This window comes from Podarcis cretensis, assembly GCF_951804945.1.
Source record: "Podarcis cretensis genome assembly, chromosome: 10".
NCBI lineage: Eukaryota > Metazoa > Chordata > Lepidosauria > Squamata > Lacertidae > Podarcis > Podarcis cretensis.
The window spans coordinates 45791229-45819206 of NC_137179.1; the positions used below are offsets into that span (position 1 = coordinate 45791229).

The following is a 27978-nucleotide window of genomic DNA, read 5'->3' on the forward strand; positions in this document are numbered from 1 at the left end:
TAAAAACCAACCACTTTTTAATATTTCAGAAATACAGTCTATGAGAAAGGAAATAATAAATATTCAATACTAAATAATAATGGTAAGAAAGATCATTTTGCTAAGATGAAGTCAACCACACTTTGGGAGTCCTCCCCGCAAGAAACTGTCCTTCAGTCCATCAAAAGACCTGGAGTGAAGAGCCATCGTTCAGATTTCATAAAATGCAGTATAGCCAGTTTGGTGCAGCTTAGGATCATTTTTTTTGGAATAGACACATTTTGCTTTCTTTAGTGGCAGAAGCAGCTAGCTAACAATTCACAGCGTGGTCAACCTAAGAGTAATCTTCAGGCATCAGCAAGACCAACAGCTGGCAATACACTGGGAACGGGCATCGCTGGGAAGCGCCACGGGAGTGCCTGTCAATTGCATTTGGCACTGCTGACACTCCTCCTACAAAATCCCCTCCGCTTTCGTCCAAGGAAAGTGAACCACTTAGGAGTGCTTCCTTTTCTTTATCGCTTCTGCTTTGACAGCCAAGCTCTTTGCACATATGGTGAGGACCACAATGAGGACCCCAACCAGGAACGTCACCACCGGCCAAAGGAAGCAGTGCAAAAGAACCGACTCGTCGTGTGTGCGTCGTAACAGTACGTCGTCCGGTCTGCAATAGGAAAGGCAGAATTACAGGGGGAAGGAAGCGAGGAAAGCAGGGCAGAAAAAACAAGACATCCAGAGTAGATTTTTAAAGGGGTGAGGCCTGCAGTGGAAATTGGTAAACATTATCTCCAGTGCTTCAACCCGCAGGACCATCCAATTAGTGGGATTCCACCCTGTAAATAAAAGTCAAACAATAAAAAGAAGAGGAACTACAATAAGTTCTACAAATTACCACCATGGTGCATGGTAAATATTAACTGTAAATAGAAATTCTAGAGTTTTCCACGTTTGAAAATGACTAAGAGAAACATTACACAACAACTTCAGACTGCGTAACATTTTCAATAAGTGCATAGGTGTTGGGATATACAAAAATATTTTATTTTTCAAAAATATATTCAAACATCTTTCCTTTAAATTAAGCCAATAATAGTTAACTATGCAAGTGGAAAAAACTGTGAGATACAGGATACATGGACAACAATTATTATCTCAAATCTTGGATTATGCCATCTGAGTTGATTTATGTGTCTAAGCATCCACCTCAAACAACTTGGGGATTGAAAAAAGACTAGCAACCAGCTTGCTGAGTGAACCAAAGGTGGCAACACAAACCCACAGTGAGGCCAGCTCCTCATGCCCAGCCAATAGTGATGGTTAATGGGTTTCCCTAGGGTAGGACACCTTATTGATTTGTATCCCTAGGTTGTAAAAAAGTGCTTTGGAAAAGAACACAACAACGGAATCTGACTTGTGTTCCTGTGAACACTTAGGGCGCTTCCAGACAGAACGTTTTGCAAGCTTCCAGCAGACTGAGCCCACTAGCCTTCGAGGGGTAATGCCAATCCCCCCAAAAACACTGTGTATTTTGTCTCTTTCCCATAAATGCAATGAAGCAGGTGAGTTGGAGCTCCCATGGGGTAATATTTAGACGGCATCACCAATCGGTTTATATGACATATACTACATTTGCAGATATCTACATTAGCACATCCCCTTCATGGATCACTGCCTTGCCATGGCGAAGGGGCTTGAATAACTCAGAGAAGCTATGAACTATGCTGAGCAGGGCACCCAAGATGGGCAGGTCATAGTGGAGAGTTTTGACCAAACGTGATCCACCTGGAGGAGGAACCGGCAAGCCACTCCAGTATCCCTGCCAAGAAAACTCCATGGACAAAGACAACAGGCATATAAAAGTTATGACGCTGGAAGATGAGCCCCTCAGGTCGGAAGGCGTCCAACATGCTATTGAGGAAGAGCGGAGGACAAGTACAAGTAGATTCAGAGCTGATGAAGTGGCTGGGCCAAAGCCAAAAGGTCACTCAGTTGCGGATATGCCTGGAAGCGAAAGGAAAGTCCAATGCTGTAAAGAAAAATATTGCATAGGAACCTGGAATGTAATATAGTGTTCTCGAAGCTACCAGCATGTTTGACCAAACTGCGGGAGGCACAGGAAGACAGGAGTGCCTGGCGTGCTCTGGTCCATGGGGTCACGAAGAGTCGGACACGACTAAACCACTAAACAACAACAACAACATTAGCACATAATTTCTTAGGAGTGTGGGTGCTCTGATGCGCAGGTGAAGCACCCACACCTGTAAAGGTTTATCCATTCACTTCCCTGAAAGCAACAGTTCCATGAACATCTGGACCATTCAGACAATGTGGCTGTTTCCTGTCAACGGGGAAACTTCTCTGAGAGGAACCTCATGGGCAGTCTTGCACTCCTAGAATTCTGGGCCAGAGTGCCTTTCCGAGTCATCAACATCCTCATGCAGCTTTGCAGATCTCTGCTGATTGCAGCTCACTGGCCCTCTTCTTTTAGCCTGCCCCACCCCTGTAAGACTCCACTCGCTTCCTTAATTCTGTTACATAAATGAAATGCATTCAAAGACAGATTGTCTTGCACAGCATGATCTTTTCAGCATGGGGTCCTGGTTTCAATCTGGATTTGGTTGCCACTCCAAAGAGGAGAGATCAAACTACGAGGACAAAGCAAAGCCTAACAGATGCTCTAAAGCAGAACAGTCTCGTAACAGTAAGTCCTCCGCCAGCAAGTAATTATTCCAAAATGGATGACCCCCCAGGGTGCAAACTAGTGATCCTCAGATAGTCATCGGTCTATTACATGCTTTCATTTACTGAACCCTAATCAAATATTTGTGTATAGCACTTTCTCCTGGCACAGGATAAAGGGTACAGCTGCCAAGTCACAATGGAAAATAAACAATAAACTTATTTGAGCACAATAGGTGAGGATATATGCACAGCCCCCAAACTGCCATGCTAATTGCTTGCAGTATTAAAAAGTGGGGTGGGGGGGAGAGAGAGATAGGCAAAGTCAACACCTGGCAAACAACTTTCCTTGAGCAAACATAATCTCACTCTTCAACAGAGATGCTTAGTAGGGAGTACAGTGAGACCCACACACTGTGGGTTAAAGCCTCAGCGCCTAGGGCTTGCTGATCGAAAGGTCGGCGGTTCGAATCCCTGCGGCGGGGTGCGCTCCCGCTGCTCGGTCCCAGCGCCTGCCAACCTAGCAGTTCGAAAGCACCTCCGGGTGCAAGTAGATAAATAGGGACTGCTTACTAGCGGGAAGGTAAACGGCGTTTCCATGTGCGGCTCTGGCTCTGGCCAGAGCAGCAATGTCACGCTGGCCACGTGACCCGGAAGTGTCTCCGGACAGCACTGGCCCCTGGCCTCTTGAGTGAGATGGGCGCACAACCCCAGAGTCTGTCAAGACTGGCCTGTACGGGCAGGGGTACCTTTACCTTTACCTTTTACAGTGAGACCCACACCACTTCCCAGCCAATTACAGCAAAGTTACAGCAATTTGGGCTGCTTGGGTTTAGGAAAAAAGGTGACCGTGGGATCAGAGAGGTATACAAAGCTATGTGTGGTGTGGAGAGACTCCTCCATCTCTTGTAAAATGGAAGCTGGGGTCATCCAAGAAAGCTGACTTGGAAGATTCAGGACAAAGTGAAGTACTTATTCACACAGCACATGCTTAAAACGATGAAATTTGCTCCAAGATGTAGCTATGGTCAACAATTCAGGTGGCATTTAAAGAGGATTCAATGAATTTGTGGTGGTAAAGACTACTAATGGCTACTAGGCCTGATGTCTGGGTTTGAACTACCTTTAGCCTCAGAAGCTGTTTGCGTCTAACACCCATTGTTGAGGAGTTGCTGAGGAGAGCATTCTCTCCTCATGTCTTGCTTATGGGCTTCCCATAGGTATCTGGTCCACAACGGTTAAGCCACTCTGGGAACTGTAGTTCTGTGAGGGGAATAGGCAGTGCTATTTTTCTAGAGAAAGAGGTGCCGGAACTCACCATAAACACCTTCCTTGTTCTCTAAGATGGCAATGGCGCCCACCTAATAAGTGTTGCCGGAACTGAGATCCGGTGAGTTCCGGCTGAAAAAAAGCCCCAGGAATAGGAATCTCCTAGCAACTCTCAGCACCTTTAATAAACTACAGCTCCCACAATTCTTTAGGAGAAGCCATGATTGAATAAAGTAGTGTCACAGTGCTTTAAATGTATGGTGCGGATGTGGCCTGGGCAGGTCTTGGGTTTGCTCCAGTGCATTAATTCTTGTGGTCTTAAGCTAGCCTACACAGAATCCCCCTCCCCATAAAAAGGTAAAAAAAAACAAACGCTAGTAGCCAGGTCACCAGGGACAAGTTAAATGGCTTTGTAAATCCCACATCAAAGCAGTGTGTGTGTGAGCCTGTGACACCCTGACAGGCATTGCTGGAGTCCAGCAGCCCTGCCCAATGGTCACAGATGATGGGTGCTGGTGTTCAGCAAAATTTGGAGGACTACAAATTCTCTATCTGTACTCTACATTATAAAGTCTAACTCCGGGGTGGGGAGCCTCAGGACTGGGGGTGAATGTAACCCTCCAGGCCTCCAGCCATCAGGATTTTTCACCCTTACCCTGTCACACCCCTCCTTCATGCCCGCCTTGGGTGTTTTTGCCTAGCTAGAATGCATCCTTTAACTCTGCCCATGACTCTGGCTTGGCTGGAAGAATGATGGAGAGGAATGGATGCCTGTAGAAAGGTACAGAGGTGAAATTAACATTCATTGTTCTGCACACTTTTGCCTCTGGCCCCACCCACCAGTGGCAGACGGCCCTCAGTGGCAGATAGACTGGTGACTAGGAGTGGCCGCCAAGATCACATAACACTGGTCTTAAAATACCTACATTGGCTCCCAGTACATTTCTGAGCACAATTCAAAGCGTTGCTGCTGACCTTTAAAGCCCTAAACAGCCTCAGCCAAGTATACCTGAAGGAGCATCTCCACCCCCATCGTTCAACCTCGACACTGAGGTCCAGCTTCACTGCAAGAAGTGAGGTTACAGGGAACCAGGCAGAGGGCCTTCTTCGTAGTGGTGCCCGCCCTGTGGAACACCCTCCCATCAAATGACAAAGAAATAAACAACTATCTGATGTTTAGAAGACATCTGAAGGCAGCCCTGTTTAGGGAAGTTTTTAATGACTGATGTTTTAATGTATTTTTTATCTTTTGTTGGAAGCCGCCCAGAGTGGTTGGGGAAACCCAGCCAGATGGGTGGGGTAATAATAATAATAATAATAATAATAATAATAATAATAATAATAATAATTTGGCCCCCAGGCTGAGAGTCCTCAGCTCTCAACAAAAGAGAAAACACAACGATAAACGAGGCTTGCCCCCCATCAATCTTTGCAATGTTGTTTTCCATCTGTTAAACTGCATGCCTAGCCTGGCCCTGCCTACAAGTTGAACCGTCCAAACCCCATTTCTGTCTCTAGCAAGAAAGGACATCAGTTACACTGAATGGCTTTGTAGGGGTGTCCAATGGAGTGCTGCTAATGCATTTTTAGTGATGAACTTCTTTCTCCCTTCTTTTTACAAGCTCCAGCATGATCACTAAAGGGAAACATGGCTGGAGGCAAAATGCTAAAACGCCCAAGCTTTGCCAACGCGTTTGCCAATAAAATTTAAGTTCATTAAAATAAAATACAAACATTTCAAGAGAAAACAAACCTGGAGTGCCATGCTATCAATTACAGCTTTGCTGATGGTGAAAGTAATTAAGGCTGGTGCAGTGAGTCAGCACAACCTAACAGGTGCTGCTTATTGTTGGCATTTCAGCATTGTTCCCCTCTCTGCTCCTGGTCTTTAGAGATGAGCAACATCTGAAAGGGCTCTTGATGCTCATTTTCTGCCACCCTCTTGGGGAAGTGGACTGATAAACACTGCCAAAGAAGCAGTGTGCTGTACTGGGTATCGAAACAGAAACAGAATGAAACTGAAGCTAAATTACAAAGGCAGAAATCATGGTGTCCAGCAGTTCTTCTGACCTAGGAATGATGGTTTTCAAGGGTGTTTTGTCCATGGAGTTTTCTTGGCAGGGATACTGGAGTGGCTTGCCAGTTCCTGCTCCAGGTGGATCACGTTTAGTCAAAACTCTCCACTATGACCTGTCCATCTTGGATGCCCTGCACGGCATAGCTCATAGCTTCTCTGAGTTATTCAAGCCCCTTCGCCACGGCAAGGCAGTGATCTATGAAGGACTGCAAGAAGATCAAACCTATCCATTCTGAAGGAAATCAGCCCTGAGTGCTCACTGGAAGGACAGATCCTGAAGCTGAGGCTCCAATACTTTGGCCACCTCAAGAGAAGACTTCCTGGAAAAGACCCTGATGTTGGCAAAGATGGAGGGCACAAGGAGAAGGGGACGACAGAGGACAAGATGGTTGGACAGCGTTCTTGAAGCTACCAACATGAGTCTGACCAAACTGCAGGAGGCAGTGGAAGAAAGGAGGGCCTGGTGTGCTCTGGTCCATGGGGTCACTAAGAGTTAGACACGACTGAACAACAACAACAACAACAACAACAACAACAACAACAACAACAACAACAACAACGGGTGCTTAGCCTTCCCAATTAAGTTCTGGTTTACAGGCTTCTGTTGCTGTTGAACCTAATGGATATGACTGTAGTTATTAAGCAGAATAACTTTCCACCAACTGCTGATAAACTGACTCCCAACTTTTTAAGTCATGCTCAAAATGCAGCTCCTGTTTATTTATGTAATTGTGGCAATAGACTATTGTAATGAAGTGGGCATGGGGCTGCTTGGTGAATGTTTGGAAGCTTCAGCTGCCAAAGAAATTCAATTCAATTCACGCTAGTTACTGCTGTTCTTCAGTGTCTGCACTGGTTTCCAGGCCAATTCAAGGCGCTGTTCATGAGATATAAAAGAGACCAGCTTTAACCCTCTGTCTCACTTCAGCCTCATATTGGACTGGTTACCTAACTTGCTTCCTAACTAGGGAATGCCAGGTTAGAAATAGAAGGAGAGGAAGACAGCTCCAATATTAACAAAGAGCAGCCCTCAAGGTCACCATGTAATGTTGCAAAGGAGCGTAGGACAGGAAAACTGCATGTAGGCTGGCTTTTAGTGATGGGACGAATGGCTGCAAAGCCAGCCCATCAAATCCAACTTCAGCCTACAGAAAATGGGCTGCTGTTCAAATGGACAAAAAGCTCTTCTCCCACACAAAATGGAATTTATAATATTTATCTGTTTATATCCCATAGGAGGGATTCAGCTGGGAGGAGATCCAACGGACAAAAAATTCCAAGCAAATTAAAGCACCAATTGCAGAATATCACAATCTCAGTTTCTTTTGGGTCAAGATGAAATAGGAGGTTTTTTTTCTTCTTATGCAACATGCATAAGATTCCCTTTTTTTATTGTAGTCTACATATATAGAACCCGTTTTACTCAGGATAGTGTTTGGACCGTATCCAACACTGCATCTCTTCTGGTGCAACAGACTTCTGTGCACACCAGGAAGCTTCTTCTTCCTCTCCTGGGCCTCCAGTCCCCTCACATGCTCTCAAAATCACCTCTGGGGGCTTGGGGGAACCCTCCAGAACAGTGTCTAGGGGGCACATGAGAGGAGAAGAAGTCCCATTGCACCAGCAGAACTCAACCAGTGCCACATTAGATAACAATCCCTTAAAAAAACCATTTCAATCAGGAGCTGCATGCATCCTTAGGTCCTGGAGTGACATTGCACATCCATGCCAGTTGTTGGATTGTGCTAGACAGGAAAGACTATAGGAAGCCTTCTTGGAATGACATTTATCATCATCATCATCATCATCATCATCATCATATCCACCAGAAGCAATGGATACCATGAGCTCCCTCCAGGCTATGATTAGATGGGTCCCCCTTCCTGTTGAACCTCAAGTGCCTGTCAAAGATCTTTCTTTTGCAGCAGGCATTTTAAGGAAGATTTCTGCTTTTACAGTTGAAAAGCGTACGCTTTCTACATTTTTTATGTTCGCTGCTTAGAAACTATTGGAATTAAGTGTTCTATAACTACCTTAAATAAAGTAGGAATTAAAAATAAAATAAAATACTGGAAGCCAGCTTGTAAATTTTTAGCTGAATAGTAGGGCCTGTACTACAAAATAATAATAATAATTCTAACTTCAAATGTTTATTAATTAGTGATCAGCAAGACTGTGGCCCTATTTGGGCATTCAGTTTACCCCTGTGTAAGAGAGTACACAAAAGGCAGCAGAGACTTGCTGCTAAGCCCCACCCCCTTCAGCACATCGCATTTCACACCATTTACAGCCCTCCTTGAGTATGAGAGGTTGGAAGAGGGGAGCTGCCTCTCGACTTGTGAAGAACCTGATTTTTCCAGGGTTTTCTAAACCGCCAGAGGAACTCCATGAGCATAAGAAGCTGCCACATCAGATCTCTGGCCTCAGACTTACAGAAGTCTATAAATGGGGAACTCAGCTACATTAGTAAAAAACCAAACAAACCAGCGATTTGAATGAATGCATTATAAACATGCAACACCAGAGACAAGCATGGCACCAGAGACCACAAAACCTTTCTAGAGCATTTTTGCGTAGGTTTTTTAAAAACCTTTTGTTATAACGATTTAATTTCGGACTTTGGTTATAAATAACAGGGTTATTTTCCCCTGCGTGTAGATTCACCCTGGGTGAAAACGACATGCTCCTGTTCCTTACGCACAAGTAAACTGAATGCCCAAACAGGGTGTCAAATTTGCTATACGGGTGGTACCTCAGGTTAAGAACTTAATTCGTTCTGGAGGTCCATTCTTAACCTAAAACTGTTCTTAACCTGAAGCTAATGGGGTCTCCCGCTGCTGCTGCGCCTGAGGTAAAGTTCTTAACCCGAGGTACTATTTCCAGGTTAGCGGAGTCTGTAACCTGAAGTGTCTGTAACCTGAAGCATCTGTAACCCGAGGTACCACTGTACAGTTATATCTTAGCTCGAATCCTGGAATTTCTTTTCCAGTCAGACCCGAGCACTGTTGAGATGTATATAAACCAGCAGGTGTCTTGCGCAACCCAGCCGAAGAAAGCAAATGGCTGATATTTAAAATTTTTTGGGGGTGGGGGGAGCACACACATTTGCAGCAGCTCCTCAGGTGCACCGGATACACAGACTTCTGGAGTCTACGTAGCTGGCATTAACTTTTCCAGGTTTGTGCCTTGCCTGGCGTAGCAGTTGAAGCAACATTGGGACCATGCCTCCCCCTCCCCAGGCTTATGTACCCTCGTCTGATAGGTTTGTGCACACAGCCTGAGACTTCTGCTGCATAGAAGTCGTTGCTGTGCTTCCGTTTTCAAGCCCCTCCTGGTTCTAGGGTATTTGACCAACCTGTCGCTCAGCTGAATGCATAAACAGCACGTATGCATTCTTCCTCTGCTTCTGACAGGTCCTGAGCCCAGATCCCCGTCTCTGACTGCTCAGATCCTGATTCCCTTCGCCTTGGCTCCTGCCTCGTGTGTGGCACACAACCCCTCTCCTTGGTCAACCTCCCGCCCCACTGCCTCCGCCCCAAACTCGCCAGAGCCCTGCTGGAAAGAAAAAATGCTTTATACGCATTGTTTATGCATTCTAACACTTGTGACACCAGATGGCGCTGTGGAGTTCCGTTTTCGCTCACCCGATTTCTCATACAAAGTTTGCAACGCATTTAACGGAAACGCTTCTTTGATGTGTCTAGATCCAACCCTGGACCCTAACAGCAAATGAGCCAAGATACTCACCTGAGGTGTTGATTAAAGTAGCACGTGAAAGGCTGAGAGCCAACTTCATCTTCCCAGTAAACCTGCCAGAGCTTTACATTTTCAGTGTTCTTCTGGTTTTCTCTTTTGCAGGGAGGGATATACGAACACTGTTGAAATAAATGGCATTAAGATGGCATCATTTTCGCTTGCAACAAGTAAAGACTTCAATTCTCTTTGGACACCCCTCAACAGTTTTTATAATTAAAACGAAAGCATATGTTTCAAGACTGGGCAAAAAGACAAGCAGGAGGTTTAACTGAATACTGTTGCTGTTTAACAATTGTTACTGAATGCTCAATGGTCTAACTCAAAGTGGGTGGGTCTAACCTCTAATTTTAGACAAGTTACATAAAAGGAATGCATGCATAACAGAATAAATCTGTCATTCTGCACGTTTAAAAAACAGAGGATTACTTGCTGTTTTATCTCTAATCAAAATCTATGACTTTGAAACTGGAAATAAAAGAAAATACAGATATATGCGTGTACAAAATCCTTATGCAGTGTTATAATTTAGTGAGCAATGTGATGAAGTCAGCCACTGGCACACAACAGGTATGGAGGTATTACTCGATTCAGAGACAAGCAAAGAAGATTAAGGTGCAATGAAGTGCAAGGAGATTAAAGCTCCCACCCAGCTCGGTTTCTCATGAGGATGGTGTTTACTTCATTGCTAACCATAAATATTAAGGATATCTTGGCGGCTGCTGCTGCCTCTTCCATAGCACCAGAAATAATAACTAAGTGAATTATGGGTAGCACAGGCTACACTTCAGAAACAGAATTCAGAGATCTGTCCACGTAGAGGTGGATCCCAGGGAGAGTGAGACTGAAGTTTCTGAGCACAAACATTATAAACCAATCTCAATGTCATACTCTTTTCCAAGCAGGCAGCTGGTTAGAACTCCACCAAGGCCTACTGCTTGGTGCTCTCCATCTTTATACATATAGTACCAACAAAGTGTTTCAAAGGAATGAATATTCATCAACATGGGCAGATTCCCACCGCAGGCACTCAAGTTCACCTGAAGACCCTTAGACCAAATCCATCTAGCCTACCATGTCTAGTTTGACATTCCATGGCCTCAGACAGATGCCTTTCCCAGCTAGAAACCACATATACTTGTTAGCTGCAGGTGGTGGCAATTGAACTTGCAACCTCCTTCATGCAGATCACAAGCTCTGATGATGATGGTCTATGGCCCTTGTCCCTCACCCACATCCTTCCCTCACCCCCGGGCTCTAACAAGCAACCTGCAGCTTTCCAGAGACAGACAGACAGATACTGAACTGAGTCTTTGTTAATGAAATCAGTGGCAAGAAAGGCATAAGGTTCAAACACAGTTACTCTTGTCTCAAGTCTCTTAAGCTGTCAGTCTCCAGCATGGATTAAAAATATAGACTGTTACTTAAGGAACCAGAGGAAGGCCACAATGATGTAATTTAATTAATTTATCTTCAAAACAAGATCCACAAAGCAGATGGGCTGAGGCAGTTTTAAGCCAACAGAATATATAGAGTTATAAATATAGATAGATACAGTTATATTTTAGGCTTTACTCCACCTTACCTGGTCTAATCCTTTAAGAACCAAAACAAGTTGAGGGCTGCATCCTGATTTCCTCCAAGATGACAACTGTTATGGATCCAGCAGTCACACTCTTGGGGGAGAGAGTTTTGTTCCTTTGCATTTGTGGCACTTGCTAGTGCAGGAATAGACTTACTGGGTATTATGAATCTAAATCAGACTGTGATACTATAGAAACTGGGAAAAAAATATTTTTACAGCTCCCAGAAGTGTTTGGGGAAGATTTCAAATGGCAGCTAATTTGGTTTTGTTGTGTAGGAAGTACTCATGAGACTAAAGTACACATTCTGCCCCTCCCCTAAGCTATTGGTTTAGCAGATGGCAGTGAACCCTACTAAGAAATAAAACAGGAGGGGGGCAGAAGAGTCATCTTTTAACATGGGTGGAGGAATGCACCAACAATTAACTTATTCATTGTACGGTAGGTTTTTTTTTTTAAAATAATTACAATGCATCTGGTTGCACAACGTAGAATACATCATCAATGGCATGTCCAGGGAAACACGATGCTACTTCACAGATGCATGTTCATCACTTGACTTCCGTGTGCAAATGTGTTGCCACAGATCTAAGAGCATGGATTGAGCTTTCGTGTAACCCAATCCCAGTGTCAGCCTCAAAGGAAACACTTTCCAATGGAGCCTGCTCCATCAGAGGCAAGTCCTCAAGTGTCAAACGATAACAAATGAAGTGGTGAATGATCAAATAATGTGCATGTATGCCTAAGAAGCTAGCTAGCTGATAGGAATGATCATCTTCCTTATATATCGGGAAAGTGATACCCATTTTCCATCCAGAGGGCATTTGCCCCATGTTGTTTATAGTGGTAAATAAGCTAGCCAGGATAGGAGAATCTTATATTCTATATTTCATCAATTTTTCCATGGGTTCATCTGATGAATTCTTACGAGAATCCTTAACTGCCTTAGCCAGAACTTTCTTAGCCACTTTACCCTGACCCTCTAACCAGGCAAGGTGTGTTGATTATGTGTAATTAGTAATTGTAGACGTTAAAGGATACATGTTCTACAACAATTCCCTGGAAGACATCAACAGGATTTGAATTTTTGTTTTAATGGAGAGATCTACTCAAGCTGGCCCAAAATTGGCATATCAGATATACGGCAGAAGCATTGATTGAGCAGAATCACATCATTGCAAAACAAAAGTGCGCACCTTATCCTGATTGTTCACTTTTATAAGACATCCTGGATTTTATTTTACTAGGAGGAGGATATAAATGATTTAAATAGATCCCTTGCAGACAAGTGGTTAAACAACAGGAAGTGCAGAGATATTGAACTGTCAGTTTTCACAATAAAGAGAAGTAAGCACTGAGATCCCCAAGGATCTGTATTAGAACTGGCACTACATTATCTGGGGTGAGCATGACCTCAGATGTCATTGGTGAGGGACTTGGCAAGACACTTTTGTGGCGATCACACAGGTTCCCTGGACGTTTAACGGTCTATTGATCCCTGTGCCACCACTGTGCTCGCTTCCCCGCTGCCACCAACCTGTTACTCTCAGGTACACACTGAGTCCAGACAGTTGTTAAAACTGAACCAAATAAACAAGTTTATTTTATAAGTATTAACAAGTTTGTGGTTTCTCAGATAATATTCTTGTCAGTTTCTTAACTTTAGTTTCTTTACCGGCCTATACCTTCCTAATACCTTCTGACTGATTATCTCAACTGTTTGACTGACTCCTCTTAACAGATTCTCTCACATCGGACTAGCCCAACCCACAGACTTATCCTCTCTGTCTCTTCTAACTCCAGACCGACTTCTTAACAACTCTAACTCCTCCCCTTGGGTTCCCATTGGTTAGTCATTTTACAATTAGTTAACCCTTTCCTTATGAACCCTTATGATGTCACACACCTAGGAGGGCAAATGCCACAACTATGTCAAAAGCTTTTTTTGAAATCCAAAGAAATAGTGTTTACCAAATCACCTCAATCCTCATACAAAAGGTGTGGATTGGTGGGGCTGTACCGACCAAAGATTGGTCTTTTTTAGTTGCAAATCAATATGGTTTGATTCTTGCAGCCACTAGCTGGTATACACTCTTGTTCAGGAAATGCATGATTTACATGAATTCATCCTGATACCTTTTATGCTTTTAAAGTTTTGAAAAATACCCGTAGGAACTCACTATTATTATCCCACTAAACCGTTCTTTTAATGTCTCTGTTGACTTACCACCCCACATATGGTATGTTACTACCCAATTCAAAAGAGATTGATTATGCAACGTATGAGGCCTTCTGGATATGGCTGGGTGGTTTTTTTAGGGATCCGTAAAATAATCAAAATGTATCTTCTCTATGCAATTCTTCCAGCGTTTGTTTAGTTAAAATTATGCCCGAAGAATTTACTTACCTAAACAAATATACCCTCTATTATGTACTTAGTCTCATCCAATTAATTAAAAACACCGCAAACCAAAAGGGCGAACATTTCTGCAAGCGTATTAGAAACATCCAGTAGTCCATGCTAAAAAGATATTTTCAAGTTCATACATACGACATACTCACTCTTGGCTATTCACAACCACCCTTCATGTAGCAACACACAAAATTACTGCAGTCCATTTCTGAGCCTCTTTGATGCTATTCTGTACATTTCAGGATCAACTCACACAACTTCTGGCACTGGTATGGGAAGACCTGGCCTTTACTGATGTTGCTGAACTAACAACTGCCATCAGCCCTAGCAACCATAGCCCTTGGCCAGCAACATCTGGAGGGCCAAAGTTTCCTGACACCTGCACTATATCTGGGCCTTAACCCAAGGGGGCTCATGTAAAATGGGAATCAAGGGTCCCAATTGTGACTGGGTGCCTTTTATGTATTTTTTACTTAATTATGAACAATGTTCTTAACGGGATAGTGGATTCCTCTGCCCTTAGGCTGTCTCTTACAACTTTTAACACTGACATATGTCCTTATTAGTATAATTAGGAACCTTTGCATTCCTTCGTTTTGATGTGCAACATCAAAGCGGGATTGCTAAGCAGATAAAAATTAGGTTATCTCAAGGTGCTTAAACACCTGCAGCATAAAAGAATGAAACTCTACAGATCATCAATTAGACAATGGTTCAAAAGATTTTCAGGATTGTTAAAAAAACAAAAATACTTGAACTGTTCCATGCAGCTAGGGACTTAAACCCCTAATACCCTGCAATGTTTTCATAAGCTGGAAATGCCAGAACAGCCCTAAGTATAGAAGTGAGTGTGTAATCATAGGACAGCTGCACTAAAAGTAACAGCAGCAATGAAAGATGTCAGAATCACAGAACAGCAGAGTTGGAAGAGACCACAAGGGTCATCTAGTCCAGTGTTTCCCAACCTTGGGCCTCCAGCTGTTTTTGAACTACAATTCCCATCATCCCTGACCACTGGTCTTGCTAGCTAGGGATGATGGGAGTTGTAGTCCAAAAACAGCTGGGGGCCCAAGGTTGGGAAACACTGATCTAGTGCAACCACCTGCAATGCAGGAATCTTTAGTTCAATGTGGGGCTTGAACCCACAACACTGAGATCAAGAGTCGTCTTGATTTACTGAGAAAGGCAACCCTGCTCAGTACTCATTTCATTAGATTTGGAACTAGCTAAAGCACAGCACACAAAACACAACAGAGACAGGTCCTCTCTAGAGGTCGGCCAATTTTTTTGATATATATTTTTTACAATATATATTTAAAATATATATTTTACAATATATATTTTACAATATATATTTAATACTGAAGATCTTGGAACTTCCCAATGCCTCACTCAGCTAACAAAACAGACAAGGCCAGTCTGTGTATGTTGTATTTCTGCTGATATTGTCATGGCTGCTTTTAATTTAATTTACCATTTATTGTAATCTTTGGGGTGATTTTGTTTTATTTATCATTCACTGATATTTTGTTGACAATCATTTTGTAATATTATAAGCAAAACAAATCCTTGAATTTCCTTAATTGTTCCTTTTCGGTCGTATTCTGAATTGTTATAGAATGGCAATGTATTTTGGGGTTGTATATTTTGACATTTCTATGGGTTATAACTGCCTTGGGTACAATAAGATAGAAAGGCATGAGACAGTTAAAAAACGAAATGGAATGAAAAAGAAATTGGGAAAATTGGAATATCTCCGGCAGAAAAGCATGCAGCTATGTCTAGGGACAAACAAAGTTGAAATGGGTTCATAAACCAGGATGACAAGAAGGTCCCTAGCTTTCACTTTCCAGGTAATCAACTACCTTTTATATCCCTCAATTATACAATATTTTACTGTGTTCCTTCTTTGAACTCCTGCTTCTCTTTCTCTCCCCACAATTCCACCCCAAATTCCTCTTGCCTCTCATAGCTAATAGACACACACATAAATAACTTCAGTAAAGTTTTAACCTTGGTTGCATAGTTATTCTCAATTTCTTTCTTTAGCCTAACATTTTGTTGCTTGATGATTAAGCACCAAAAAGTAACTCTTCAGTAACTCTTCAGAACAAACATTAAGTAACCCTCACAACACCCCTGTGAGTTAATTAAAAGCTACTGTGGCCATAGAACAGACCGGAAGAGCCTGAAAGTCAGCACATTAATAAAATTGCCACTCAGGTCTGGGGAAGATGTTGAATGTCGTGCACTCCCAAATTTGGCTTTATACTCCCGAGTCCCGCTAGAGCACAACATGAATAAGCAGTCGATGAGAAGGGTCTCTTGTGTCCTCACAGGTTAGCCCTATTCTGTGCTGAATCCTTTCCGGAGCTGTTTAAGGTAGCACTTATTTCTAAAAAAAATACCCTGCAGATATACTCAGACCTCAAAGTCCATATCCACAACCTCAGGTGCATTGGGATCAGTAGTGAAGGAAACACTCTCTATATAAGGACCGATATATGTACATTATGGTAGGATGCGGGTGGCACTCTGGTCTAAACCACTGAGCCTCTTGGGCTTGCCGATCAGAAGGTTGGCAGTTCGAATCCCTGTGACAGAGTGAGCTCCCGTTGCTCTGCCCCAGTTCCTACCATCCTAGCAATTCGAAAGCACGCCAGTGCAAGTAGATAAATAGGTACCACTGTGGCAGGAAGGTCAACAGTGTTTCCATGTGCTTTGGTTTCTGTCACGGTGTTCCATTGCACCAGAAGTGGTTTAGTCATGCTGGCCACATGACCTGGAAAGCTGTCTATGGACAAACGCCGGCTCCCTCGGCCTGAAAGCGAGATGAGTGCCGCAACCCCAGAGTCGCTTTTGACTGGACTCAACTGTCCAAGAGTCCTTTTACCTTTTACCTGTATGTACATTAGCCCTAGCAACGAAAGCAGATTCTGAGACAAAGCCTGGCGAGTTGTGGCTCAAGTTCAATCCACAAAAAGGAAGACAGGTAAGCAAATGTATTTATTTTTATTTTGTAAATAAGTAAAATACTATGTCACATGTCTTCACCAGCCCAGAAAGGAGAATATGAGCAACCCATGTCAAATAATTCATCTACTGCCCACCAGGAACCTGTAGGCTTCCCATTTGTGCTGACTGGGGATACTGGAAGCCAACAGAGAGGGATAAGGCAAGTGGCAATGGAGGAAACAAACCTTTTCTGTTCTGATATCCCACAGCTTCTCCACAGGAATACTCACTGCCAGGCTTTTCAGTACTTTTCATGATTAACCTACTGCCTTCTTAGTCCTCTGAGTTTCAGTTTCAAGTTTCTTCACTTTTTTAATGTCAACTTCTGCTTTTACAACACTACTCTGATTTTGGAGACTGTTTCAACGTGGGTCGCATTTTATTATCATATAAGCTGCCTGAAGAATTCTAGGTGTGGGGTGCAGCAGTTATCCATGCTCTGGGTAACCGCCTGGTTAGACTACTGCAATAACCAAGGTGGAAAATGCTCACAAGTGAGCACAGTGCACCTCATCTTTAAAAGCTTAACATGAGTCGACAGTGTGATGCAGCAGCAAAAGACACTGTAGAGTGTCCCAATCAAGGGAAGTCATAGTCCCATTCTATTCTGCCTTGGTGAGAGCACACCTGGAGTCCTGTGTCCAGTTCTGGGTGCCACAATTTAAGAAGGATGTTGACATGTGCAAAGGAGGGCAATGCCACACGCAGCCTTCTGGATCCCATCAATGGTAACAAGTTACCCAGCCTTGTAAATAAGCCCACAAAAGTTACTAGCTTGGGGGGGGGGGGAGCCTCCCTCTGCTGCAGCCAGCATGGAAATGCAAACCAAGTAGTCTTCTAGCAAGTAGACTTGCAGAGGAGGAACAGAGCAATCCATTCCTCTTCCACCAACCTGTCCAGTTTCCATGCTTGTCATGAAGAAAGGGACTTTCCTTTTCTTTTCTTTTTTCAAAATATTTTATTGATTTTCCAAATTTATGACAAACATATAAAGAAAACATCAAAAAGAAAAAGAAAAGAAAAACAAATAAACATAAATCCTAACTGTAACAATTCCATTTTTGTTAACATTGTTGGGTGACTTCCTTACATCCCCCTGGCTGAATTTCCATATATATCATTGTAGCAGTTTTCCAAAACTAATTTCACCTAAAATTTACTTAGTCAGTTAACCTCTTCATGAAGAAAGGGACTTTCCTTCCTTCACGGCTAGCATGGAAACCAAGTGGACTGGGTGGAAAGATCCACCTTGCTCCCTCCACCTTGCTCACTCGCCTGCATGGGATTCCTGATCACCAGTGGCTACCAGGCAAGTTGTTAATTATAAGGCAGTATTTACTTAATTGCTCCTTAAATTCTGAATACATTTTTCTTGATCCTGGAAAGGAGATTTATATACAGATGTAGGCATGGCTAATATGGATGGTGATGTGCCTCCTTAAAAAAGGGTGGGTGTGTCTTCTGCCTGAAACCAGTGTGGGATTAGGCAACATTGACTTTCATTGATTTTGATGCAAGTTGTCCAAATAAGTACGTTTAGGATTATAGCCTTTATTCAGCAACACACAAAATCTCGTCCATACTCCTTTCACCTGTAGTAAAGCAAGTAAATTGGAAAAATCTACTTTAATTGCTTTCTTTTCTGATCCAGGATCATCATGACCTATCATAGCAGCCATCCTGAAAACCTAATACTTCACAAAGCAATCAGAGTTAGAGCTTTATCCATTCTAAACAGCAGGCAGGCAGAAAGGCACGTACATTTGAATTAATAGCAATGCTCAGAAGACACCTTCCACTAAGAAATGGTGTCTATTTCCAAAGTAAATATTATGGTGTCTCTAATTTTGTTCAAAGGCATTAATTCTCACTGTAGCACAAATAGACATTTTAGTAATGTTCAATTAATTAAAATAATAGCTTGTCCATTTTTGTTTTTGTATTCCAAGCAGAATGAGGTGGGGGGACTGGACGGGATATTTATGGATCACTTGCTTCCCAAATCTTGTATTGTTGTTAGAGACTCAATGCTTTTGCAAGTGAGTGCCCATGAACTGAGAACTTAAGGACAAAAATTGGCGGGAAAGCTTGCTCATGGATGATAATGACTACCAACTCTGATGGCTATTTTATACCTCCATTGTTGGAGGTGGTTTGACCTAAAAATCCTCCCCTACACTACACTCTTGCCAATTCTGCCCCTCCAGCCTTGCTGCTCCATTTCCCCCTCTCCTTTGGTTTCCCACTTGCCTTCTTCATCTTGCATATCAAGTTGGGAAAGAAGCAAAATTTGGTTGCCATGCAACCAAAGGACGCAACCTCTGTTGCATCCACATTGTGTCTTCTTTGTTTCCCCCCCTCAACCAAGAAAGATGCTTCTTATTCTCTACCTCCACCCTCATTAGCAACAAACAAAACAAAAACACAGCGGCAACGGCTTTGAAGGGTACAGTGCACCTGAACAGAGTGAGAAACGCACAGAGGAGTAAAACAGCTCTACTAGAATCCAGGCAATAACAACATGTAAAATGAAGATCAGCTTTCCTTGAGCAAGCAATGGAATGAGAATTCTACAGAAGCATGGCAGGCTGATGAAAATACATACATGGTGGGGAGCTTCAGGTCTGGGGGCTGAACATGTCCTGCCAGGCCTCTCTATCTGGTCATCAGAATCCGCCCCAAGCCCCAGGCCCCACCCCTCACTGTTCCTCACTGTTCTCTGAGTGCTTTTACCCATCTGACAGCGTAAGAAACTCAGATATATAAGCAAGGTTTCAAATGGCACCTTAAACCTAGGTTACGGTCGCCACAACATATTTTCTATTAGCCAGAGGGTTGGACTAGATGGCCCTTGGGATCAGTTCCAACGCTGCAGCTGTTTGATTCTGTGATCTCAACCACATTGCTTGACTGTAGCTCACTCTTACAGCAACTCACTTGTCCCAGTATGCAAGAAGGAGAAACCCACACAGGGGAAATGGAAGTGGTATTAACTATGGACTAAGGCAGAGGTTTTTTAAACTGCGGTCACCAACTTGTCACCCAGAAATCTCCACGCGGTCACAATGGGACCTGTGCCAGTAGCAAAATGTGCCTGGCTCCTGCCTAGTTTTGAACACTGGTCTGGAATGTGTCCCTGAACTCCGATAAGGCCTTTTGCTTGCCTAGGTAGAGGATAGAGAGGGACGGGTGAGTGTGTGGGTAGAAGCTCCCTGTAATGGTTATAAGGGGTTGCTCGTGCGTAAGTTGCCACCACTCCTGGCTAGGTAGCCTGGTTAAACCTGTTCTGGCTGGACAGCCCTTCACTTCGTGGCTGTTCAGTCGCTAGCAGAATCCGTCAGTGGGCGTTTCTTGAACTTCTTCCAGCAAAGAAGTTCTTTGACGCCAAGTCTACGCCTACTTTCCCTGCGTGGAAGTCTTCTGCGCAGGGAGGGTGTGGGCAGCGGAGGACCTGTGCTCTCCCCGCTGGTCTCCAGCGAAGAGTCCTGGAGCCCCCTCGCCGATTCTCCCATCTGCCCCCCCCTTATCCCTGGTGTTACGCTGATTTCCTTCCCCAGTCGATGAGCTCCCTCTCTCCCTGCTGGGCCCCTCTCCAGCATCGCTTGAGAGCCTTGCCTCCACCTCTGGCTCCGATGTCAGTTCCCTGACACTCCCCTACTGCAGAAAGGTAACATTTACATGCATTGCTCCACCAACTTCTGCCCCCAGCCTCACTTAACCACTGGCATGTGATCCTTGGCATGTTGTGGCCCATGGGCTGAAAACTTACATATGCTCCTCTAAGGTGTGATGATCTGAAATGTTCCAGGCTGTAAAAACAAGAGAGGCCGAGCTCTGCCAATAGACAAAGGTGCAAAGCGGTCTCCGACTTTTGACGAGAAATACATCTTCAAAGCCTGCTGGGAGGCCTCTGTGAGGTGAGGGAAGTTAGACACAGAGTAGCTTGACTAGAGTTTACCGGTAGACAAAAGTTTTACAAGCAGTTTATTCTCTCAGAATCCCCTAGCTCTGAAGTCACCCTCTCCCGATTCAAGAAACACTAACTCATAGGCAATGAGAAGCTCAACTAGTTGCAGGTCCCCTTTACCCCGTTTTATGAGTCTTGAACATAAAGTCTGAAGTAAGGAGCTATAAAAACAACAGATATTGAGGAAACTAAGCCTCAATTGTGCTTCCTGTTCTACTAGGAGATGCCTCCAGTTCCAGTTAATCACCATTGTTTTTCACTCTCTCTCTCTCTCTCTCTTATTTCCGCAGTTTATTTGTTGAATTCATTTTCTCCCCTTTCTTCTCATCTCTTTGTCCATTTCAGTTCACCAGGCTTCCCCTCAGGTGTGTGTTGGCAAGAGCACATGCTGAGCAATGTTCAGCAACTCCCCAACCCTCAGCCAGCCAGCACCCCTCAGCTTGGCCCAGTCTATCAACTTGCTGCTGATCTTAGACCCATTTGCACCTGAAGTTAAAAAGGCAGAGTGGTAACCCTGCTTGAAAATGGAGCTCACTTTTTTAAAATGACATACAAGCAACATAAGAATAGCCGTGCTGGGTCAAACTAAAGATCCATCTACTCCAGCAAGCTGCTTCTCAAAGTATCCAATCAGATACCTTGACTAGGGGAATGAAGTGAGTTGGCAGTCTCTCTAGAAACTTCTGCCCAGCTTCATGTTGCTTCATGGTATGTCCAGCCCTGTAACCACAGCTAAGCTTTGATGCACCACTGAACAACTGGTTTTCTCTTTCCTCCTCTGCCCTGCACTGTACAGTGGTACCTCAGGTTAAGAACTTAATTCATTCTGGAGGTCTGTTCTTAAACCGAAACTGTTCTTAACCTGAAGCACCACTTTAGCTAATGGGGCCTCCCGCTGCCACCGCGCCGCTGCTGTGCAATTTCTGTTCCCATCCTGAAGCGAAGTTCTTAACCCGAGGTACTATTTCTGGGTTAGCGGAGTCTGTAACCTGAAGCGTATGTAACCTGAAGCGTATGAAACCCAAGGTACCACTGTAAAGTTTTTGACTTTTTATGCTCAAAAGTCCTAACAGCCATTTATATCCTAACTTGATTCTGCTCAGCAGTTTCTTTTCATTCAGAACATCACGCTTATGAACAGCCTGGTGCTGTAAGACACCACAATCAATCACAATACACTCTTCCCAGCATTTAAATAAGGAACTTTCAGATTTGAGCCAAATATAAGGGACAAAAGAACCCACCCAAAACTTCACAGCATCTTTTTAAATGATAATGGGGCACCTTCTTTGTATCACTTTGAGGATGCATGTGAAACATGGTTGTCGCAGGAGAACAGCCATTCTAAGCCATTCTTCCAGAGCTACCCAAACAATAAGACGAAGCCATGAGCTACTAGTCACGAGATGACTAGCATCTTTTTTCTAGATTCTCACACCACACCTTTCCCTGTTCATTCTCCAACGCTGGCAGGTCGCTCTCATCAGTATAGACAATAAGTCAGATGGAACAATGGTTTGACTTGGAATGAAGCAGCTTCTGATGTTCCTAAGCACAATAGGTGTTTTTCCATTTTCTGAACCTGCTTAAAATATGTCTGTGCCACAAGGGAACGCAGCAATGATGTAGGTAAACGAGGGCAAGAAGGAGGAGAGGAAAGGGAGGGGATGATGGTAGATGCAGGCAGGCACCAAGGTCAAAGCTAAAGAACAAGAGAAAACAAAAGGGATGATGACAAATCCAGTCAAGACTTTGGATTTCTTGTTATTTTACTTATAGCTCAACTACCACAAGGAACAATATGTTTCTTATTCTACATCCTATCTGGTCCTACCTTTAAGCAGAGTGAGGTAGCTACCTCAGGCAGCAGATACTGGGACAAGTAACATGCCCCTGCCCCTGGAGCCATTTCTCTTGAGCGTCCTTGGCCCTTTCTATCCTCCTAAGCTGGTGACTTGGCAGTGGCAATGTTTGCTTGTTGCTGGCATGAGTTGGTGTCATGACCCTAGAGACCAGCAATGACCAAGCCACTGAGTCAGAAGCTATAGTGCCACCAGTTGGGGAGCTGGACCAGGTTCCTAGCTCTGAACATGAAGCTGGCAGACAGGCACCTGCCGAACCAGATCCCACAGCACCAGAGTCTGTAGAAGCAGAGCCAGGACCCTCGTAGGCACTTCTCTGGGGCCAAGGAACTGACTGCCTCCCAGAAAGTGCACCAGATGAGAGCCCATGCAGCAAAGGAGAAGCATCAGTCTTTGGGTCAGAGGGTTGGCCTTTCGAGAACTGCAGTTCTTCAACAAAAAGGGCAGTGCACAGAAGAGGTGGAATTGGCAGCAGACACTCAGAAGGGTCTCAATTCACCTCTAGCCTTCAATGGAGAAAGTTGCTTACTAGGAGCTCTCCTTGGTGCTGAAAGAACTCAACCTGCCTTGTTCAGTGATCTCTTCCTGGGGAGAAGAACAAACACTTTGCCGGCCATCTTGCCTAGTCACCTTCTCGCAACACATCACCGATAACACTGTTGGGAAAGGCCCCTGACCAAGGAAGGAGGTCACGCACTTCCAGCAGACATTGTACATGTGCACAGATTGCCCACTCAGCTGATGCATACTGGTGCTACCATTGCTACATTATAGGCAGTGAGCAGGAACCAGTGAGCATGGTGTTGTAGGACATGTGCTGTGCATGTGCATGCCCTACCCTGCATACCCTAAATTTGCCAGCTGTCCCCAAGTGCAGAGGAGGACCCTGTCCCAATGCCAGAGTTGATAGGAAGTTTCAGCTGTCAGTCCGGTCAGACTGTATGCATGGAATGAAAGGATAGCACTATCTTGTCCTTATTTTCCTAGTAGCGACTGCCTCTGCTTCACTGCTCTTAAAAATCACAGCAACTACCTTGGACGTTTCCAAGACCTACCGGTGGACCTCATCCTGCATTTTGAGAATTATTAGAGGCAAATCAGATCAGAGGTGAAGACGAATAGCCAGAGTTATCTTATAAGAGCAGAAGTACTAGGAAAGCGGACACACCTTCACTGCCCATCTAACGGGTTTACTGTAGCATGAACCTTCAAAACCAATAGCCCATTTAATCTGATGCTCGAGCTGGATACAGGAGGAGATAGCTATCCATTTATTTTAGAGGCTGCCTCAGGAGTAGCCATGATTCTGCCACCCACCTTTTTATTGCTTTAGCCACCATAATTTTTTTTTAAAAGCAAGAGCAATTCATTTGCCATCTACAACTTTTACAATGAATAATGGACAGAGAGCTTTCGCCACCCGAGGAAAAGAAAGAAACCAGTCACACTTTTAAATTGCCACTACTAATGAAAAAGATGGTGCAAGTAACAGTCTCAAGGCTTTATCTGGATTTCATTAGCGAACATAAATTTGCAGGATGTTCTTCGTCTCTCCTACAAAACAGAGCCACATTGCTGTGTGGTTTTTTTAAAAAATAAAACTCATGTTAATCCCCCCCAACCTGCACACTGGGTTTACAGGCCTGATGAGAACAACTGTAAGTGTACCCCCAGAAAATGTGAGGTGGAAATTTGGAAACATATGCCTCATATAGGAAACTTTGTCAGGCCACTGTTACAGGTTGCAGCTGCCTTTTGGGTATACGTTCAAACAGCTGGGAGTTTGCAGCTGGATGCAGTGACTCAAAGAGTCCAAGTGAACCTACCTACTTGAACTGTAAGTGGATAAAAGTGCAACAAAAAAAATTACACTAGTAGCACCACCCAATACTGTATTTAGATATTCAAGTGCTCAAGGTGCTTCATGTACGCTGCCCATGTTTGCACATAGAGCAAAGCCAAACCGTATGTCAGTGCAAATGTGTGGACTCTCCGTGAGGAGATCGCACCCATATTGCTCCTCCCTGGTCCTTTTAACTCAGTGCAGCACACCAGCCAAGCCAAGGTTTGGCTTAGCGTGTCATCCAGGCATGGGATCCTAGTTAGGATTTGTTCTTGGATAGAGCTCGTGGTTAGTAAGGAGAGAGTTTAACTGCAAGCCCAGGTTCAAACAACACACTAAGAGCCAAACCTTGGCTTACCTTTGTGTAGTGTGTGATAAAAAAAAAATGGGAGGGGGGGGAGTAAAGCAGGTGATCTATACGCCAAACCCTGCAAGGTAAATCTGTATAAACATCTCTCATATTTCAGATGGGAAGTGGTTCCCCAATGGCTACCTAGAGAGCTCGGGGCAGAGATGAAATCTGAACTGGGGACTTTCTGTTTGCAGCTTAATCCCTTTATTGCAACTGGGGGCGGGGGGGGGGATACAAATACATTTAAGTGAGATATCTGTATCTCAGTGGACATGGCCCAAGCCTGTCACGGTTCCCTCCACTACTTCTAACAGATTCCAGTGCCTCAGGCAACGATCAATCAATTTTTGGCTCCTTCCCTGAAATTAATTAGAAATCTCCTTTCCTTTTAAATCAGGTTCTGCCCAGATTCCCCTCCAAAACCAGGGCTAATTTAATGCCAATCCCTTAGCAGGCACATCCACTGCCAGGAAGAGGTGAAAGAACAAGAACAGAAATGATTTATGGGGGGAAATTTGAACATTCACATTATACAAAGAGAACAGTGGGCAATTTACTTCACCCAGCTCACTTTTCCGGTCTGTGAAATAGGAACACCAACATCTTACTTCACAAGGTTTTAAGTAGCAGTAGTAATATTCCTAGTTCCGCCTGCTTCTTGGGAGAAAAGCAATGACAAACCTAGACAGCATCTTAAAAAGTAGAGACATCACCTTGCCAACAAAGGTCCGTATAGTTAAAGCTATGTGATGTATGGAAGTGAGAGCTGGACCATAAACAAGGCTGATCGCCAAAGAATTGATGCTTTTGAATTATGGTGTTGGAGGAGACTCTTGAGAGTCCCATGGACTGCAAGAAGATCAAACCTCTCCATTCTGAAGGAAATCAGCCCTGAGTGCTCACTGGAAGGACAGATCCTGAAGCTGAGGCTCCAATACTTTGGCCACCTCATGAGAAGAAAAGACTCCCTGGAAAAGACCCTGATGTTGGGAAAGATGGAGGGCACAAGGAGAAGGGGACCACAGAGGACGAGATGGTTGGACAGTGTTCTCGAAGCTACCAGCATGAGTTTGACCAAACTGCAGGAGGCAGTGGAAGACAGAAGTGCCTGGCGTGCTCTGGTCCATGGGGTCACGAAGAGTTGGACACGACTAAACGACTAAACAACAACAACAGTAATATTCCTCCTGTGGCAAATAGAAGCTTAAGGTGGGGAGGACAATTTGCATCAGGACCATGGTGCTGCAAGGAGGATTCAAACCTGCATGCTCATGGGTCCCAGGTCCGATCACACACACACTCCACCCCTGGCAGCTATTTACAGTTTTAAAAAGATACAAGCAATGCCAATCCACTGTTTAACATCACTTGTGGTTTAAACCCTAAGGAGCTGAGGGTGGCGAATGTACCCTTCCCTTCACATTTAAACCCACAACAGCAACCCTGTGAGAGAGGCTATGCGGTAAGAAAGAACGGATGTCCCAAGGTCACTCATGAGCTTTGCCACACAATAGGGATTTGAGGCACTCCAACCACCACAACATGCCAGTATTGGGCAACCTTCGTTACTGTGAGGTGTAATGAGAGGGCAGAACAGCTCTGTAAGTAAAAGCGCTCTGCACACTCTCAGGAACCCCGTTATACCACCTGCTCCAGCAGCGATCCCAGTCAGGAAAGCGGGGAGGAGGCGCAGTGGGGAAAGACATCCCCACCAGCGCAAAATGTCAACGGCGCAAACTTTCCAAAGCTGCGCTTGCTGCGCCTCTGGCTACTCTGAAAAGAACCGGAGCTCCGGCTTCCTATTGGAGCGGGCGACTTCTAGAGCGTGGGCGGCCCAATGGGCAGGAGGTCCTGCATTCTATGGAACGGACAGGATGTTCTGGGCTACGGGGCTCTGGACTCGAGTCCCCGGCCAGGTAGGAGGACAGATCCCTGGCAAGCTTCTCTGGCACTGACGAAGCCGCAAGAGTTGCCAGCTGTCTCGAGTCCCGGAACATCCCCGGAGCCTCCTGACCCTCTTTCTTGGTCCGAGAGTCGACCGCTGCCCACAGAGTCCAGTGGAGACACCTGGGGACGCACGGAGGCGCAACAGGCTACATCACTCCAGTTCGCCCCCTGCCCCAACCTTCCCTCCTGGATCCCAAAATTTCAGCGGGTTGCCCTCTGCACGTGCCCAGAGGAGGGTTCCGGGGCTGCGCCTCCCCCGGGCTTACCTTGGGGTTGGCGAGCAGCTCGTGCTCGTCCTGGTGCAGCAGCGCCCGGGCGTCGGACTCGGAGTTGTTGACGTAGATCTGGAGGCAGGGGTAGAGCGCGGTGCCCTTGCAGTCGGCGCCGCACGTGAAAGTGCACTCGAAGAGCTCGCCGACCTGCTGCACCGACACCACCGTGCAGTTGGCCGCTTTGCCCTGCAGGTCCTGCAGGGCCGGGTTGAGCCAGCAGAAGCCCAGGATGAAGAGAGACACGATGCCCGTGGCGATGAGGAACAAGCCCAGCCGGATGCTCTTGTCCTCGGCTTCGGTGTACTCGTAAGACACCCGGATCTTCGCCATCGGGATCGCGGGAGGCGGCGAGCGAACCAAACGGAAAGGCGGGCGGAGGAGGAGGAGGAGGAGAGGGGCGGGAAGAGGAAAAGCAGCAGAATCGGCGAGGGGTTTGGGTTTTGCTTCTGGCTCCTTGGCGTCCAAAGCGGGGAAACCCCGCAAGACCCGCTCCGTCCCGCCGCCGCCCGCTCGATCCCAGCTGCGGGACTAGCCCTGGCCGGGCTCCAGCCCAGGGGGAGGCGCCTGGGGCCGGCGAGCAGGCAGGGAGGCTCCCCTCGCGGCGCGCCAAGCAGGCCTTGCAAGGCGGGAAAAGACCCGGGCGCGTTGCGCTGCGCTTCCCTACTCCCGAGGACAGGGGGCTTCCCCGGAGTCTGGCGGCTCGCGGCTCGCCTCCCACCGACTGGATCCGAGCTGGTTGGGAGCCGGGCGACATCTGCCACGAGGTAAGCGCCTTACGGCGGAGGAGGGAGCCCGAGCCGCCGCGCTGCCCTTGCTCAATCTCTTCCCTCCCTCCTCCCCCCCCCAAGCCGCTCCGGGGGGGGTGTAGGGCGGGGAGGGGGGCTCGCCATTGACAATCGGAGAGGGACCCAGGCAGGCAGGCAGGCAGGCAGGCAGGCGGCACCACCTCCTTCTCCTTTTCCCTCCC

General features: G+C 45.3%; 1 protein-coding gene across 1 annotated transcript; it reads right to left on the bottom strand.

The window, feature by feature from the left end:
* KCNMB4 (potassium calcium-activated channel subfamily M regulatory beta subunit 4) lies at positions 1–27931 on the bottom strand. Its single transcript, XM_079994408.1, has 3 exons — positions 27006–27931; positions 9752–9879; positions 1–643 (listed from the first exon to the last, which is right to left on the bottom strand). Exons 1-3 carry the CDS (start codon positions 27339–27341, stop codon positions 475–477), a joined length of 633 nt encoding a protein of 210 aa, XP_079850534.1. The 5' UTR covers positions 27342–27931; the 3' UTR covers positions 1–474.
* Positions 27932–27978: the final 47 nt, after the last annotated feature.

What these genes read in the sequence shown, in the direction of transcription:
- KCNMB4 (XM_079994408.1), bottom strand. Translation starts at nt 27,341, where the DNA reads ATGGCGAAGATCCGGGTGTCTTACGAGTACACCGAAGCCGAGGACAAG. An exon ending in AGCTGCTCGCCAACCCCAAG is followed by an intron (nt 9,880 to 27,005) that starts GTAAGCCCGGGG and finishes TTATTTCAACAG; the next exon opens with TGTTCGTATATCCCTCCCTG. An exon ending in TACTTTAATCAACACCTCAG is followed by an intron (nt 644 to 9,751) that starts GTGAGTATCTTG and finishes TTCCTATTGCAG; the next exon opens with ACCGGACGACGTACTGTTAC.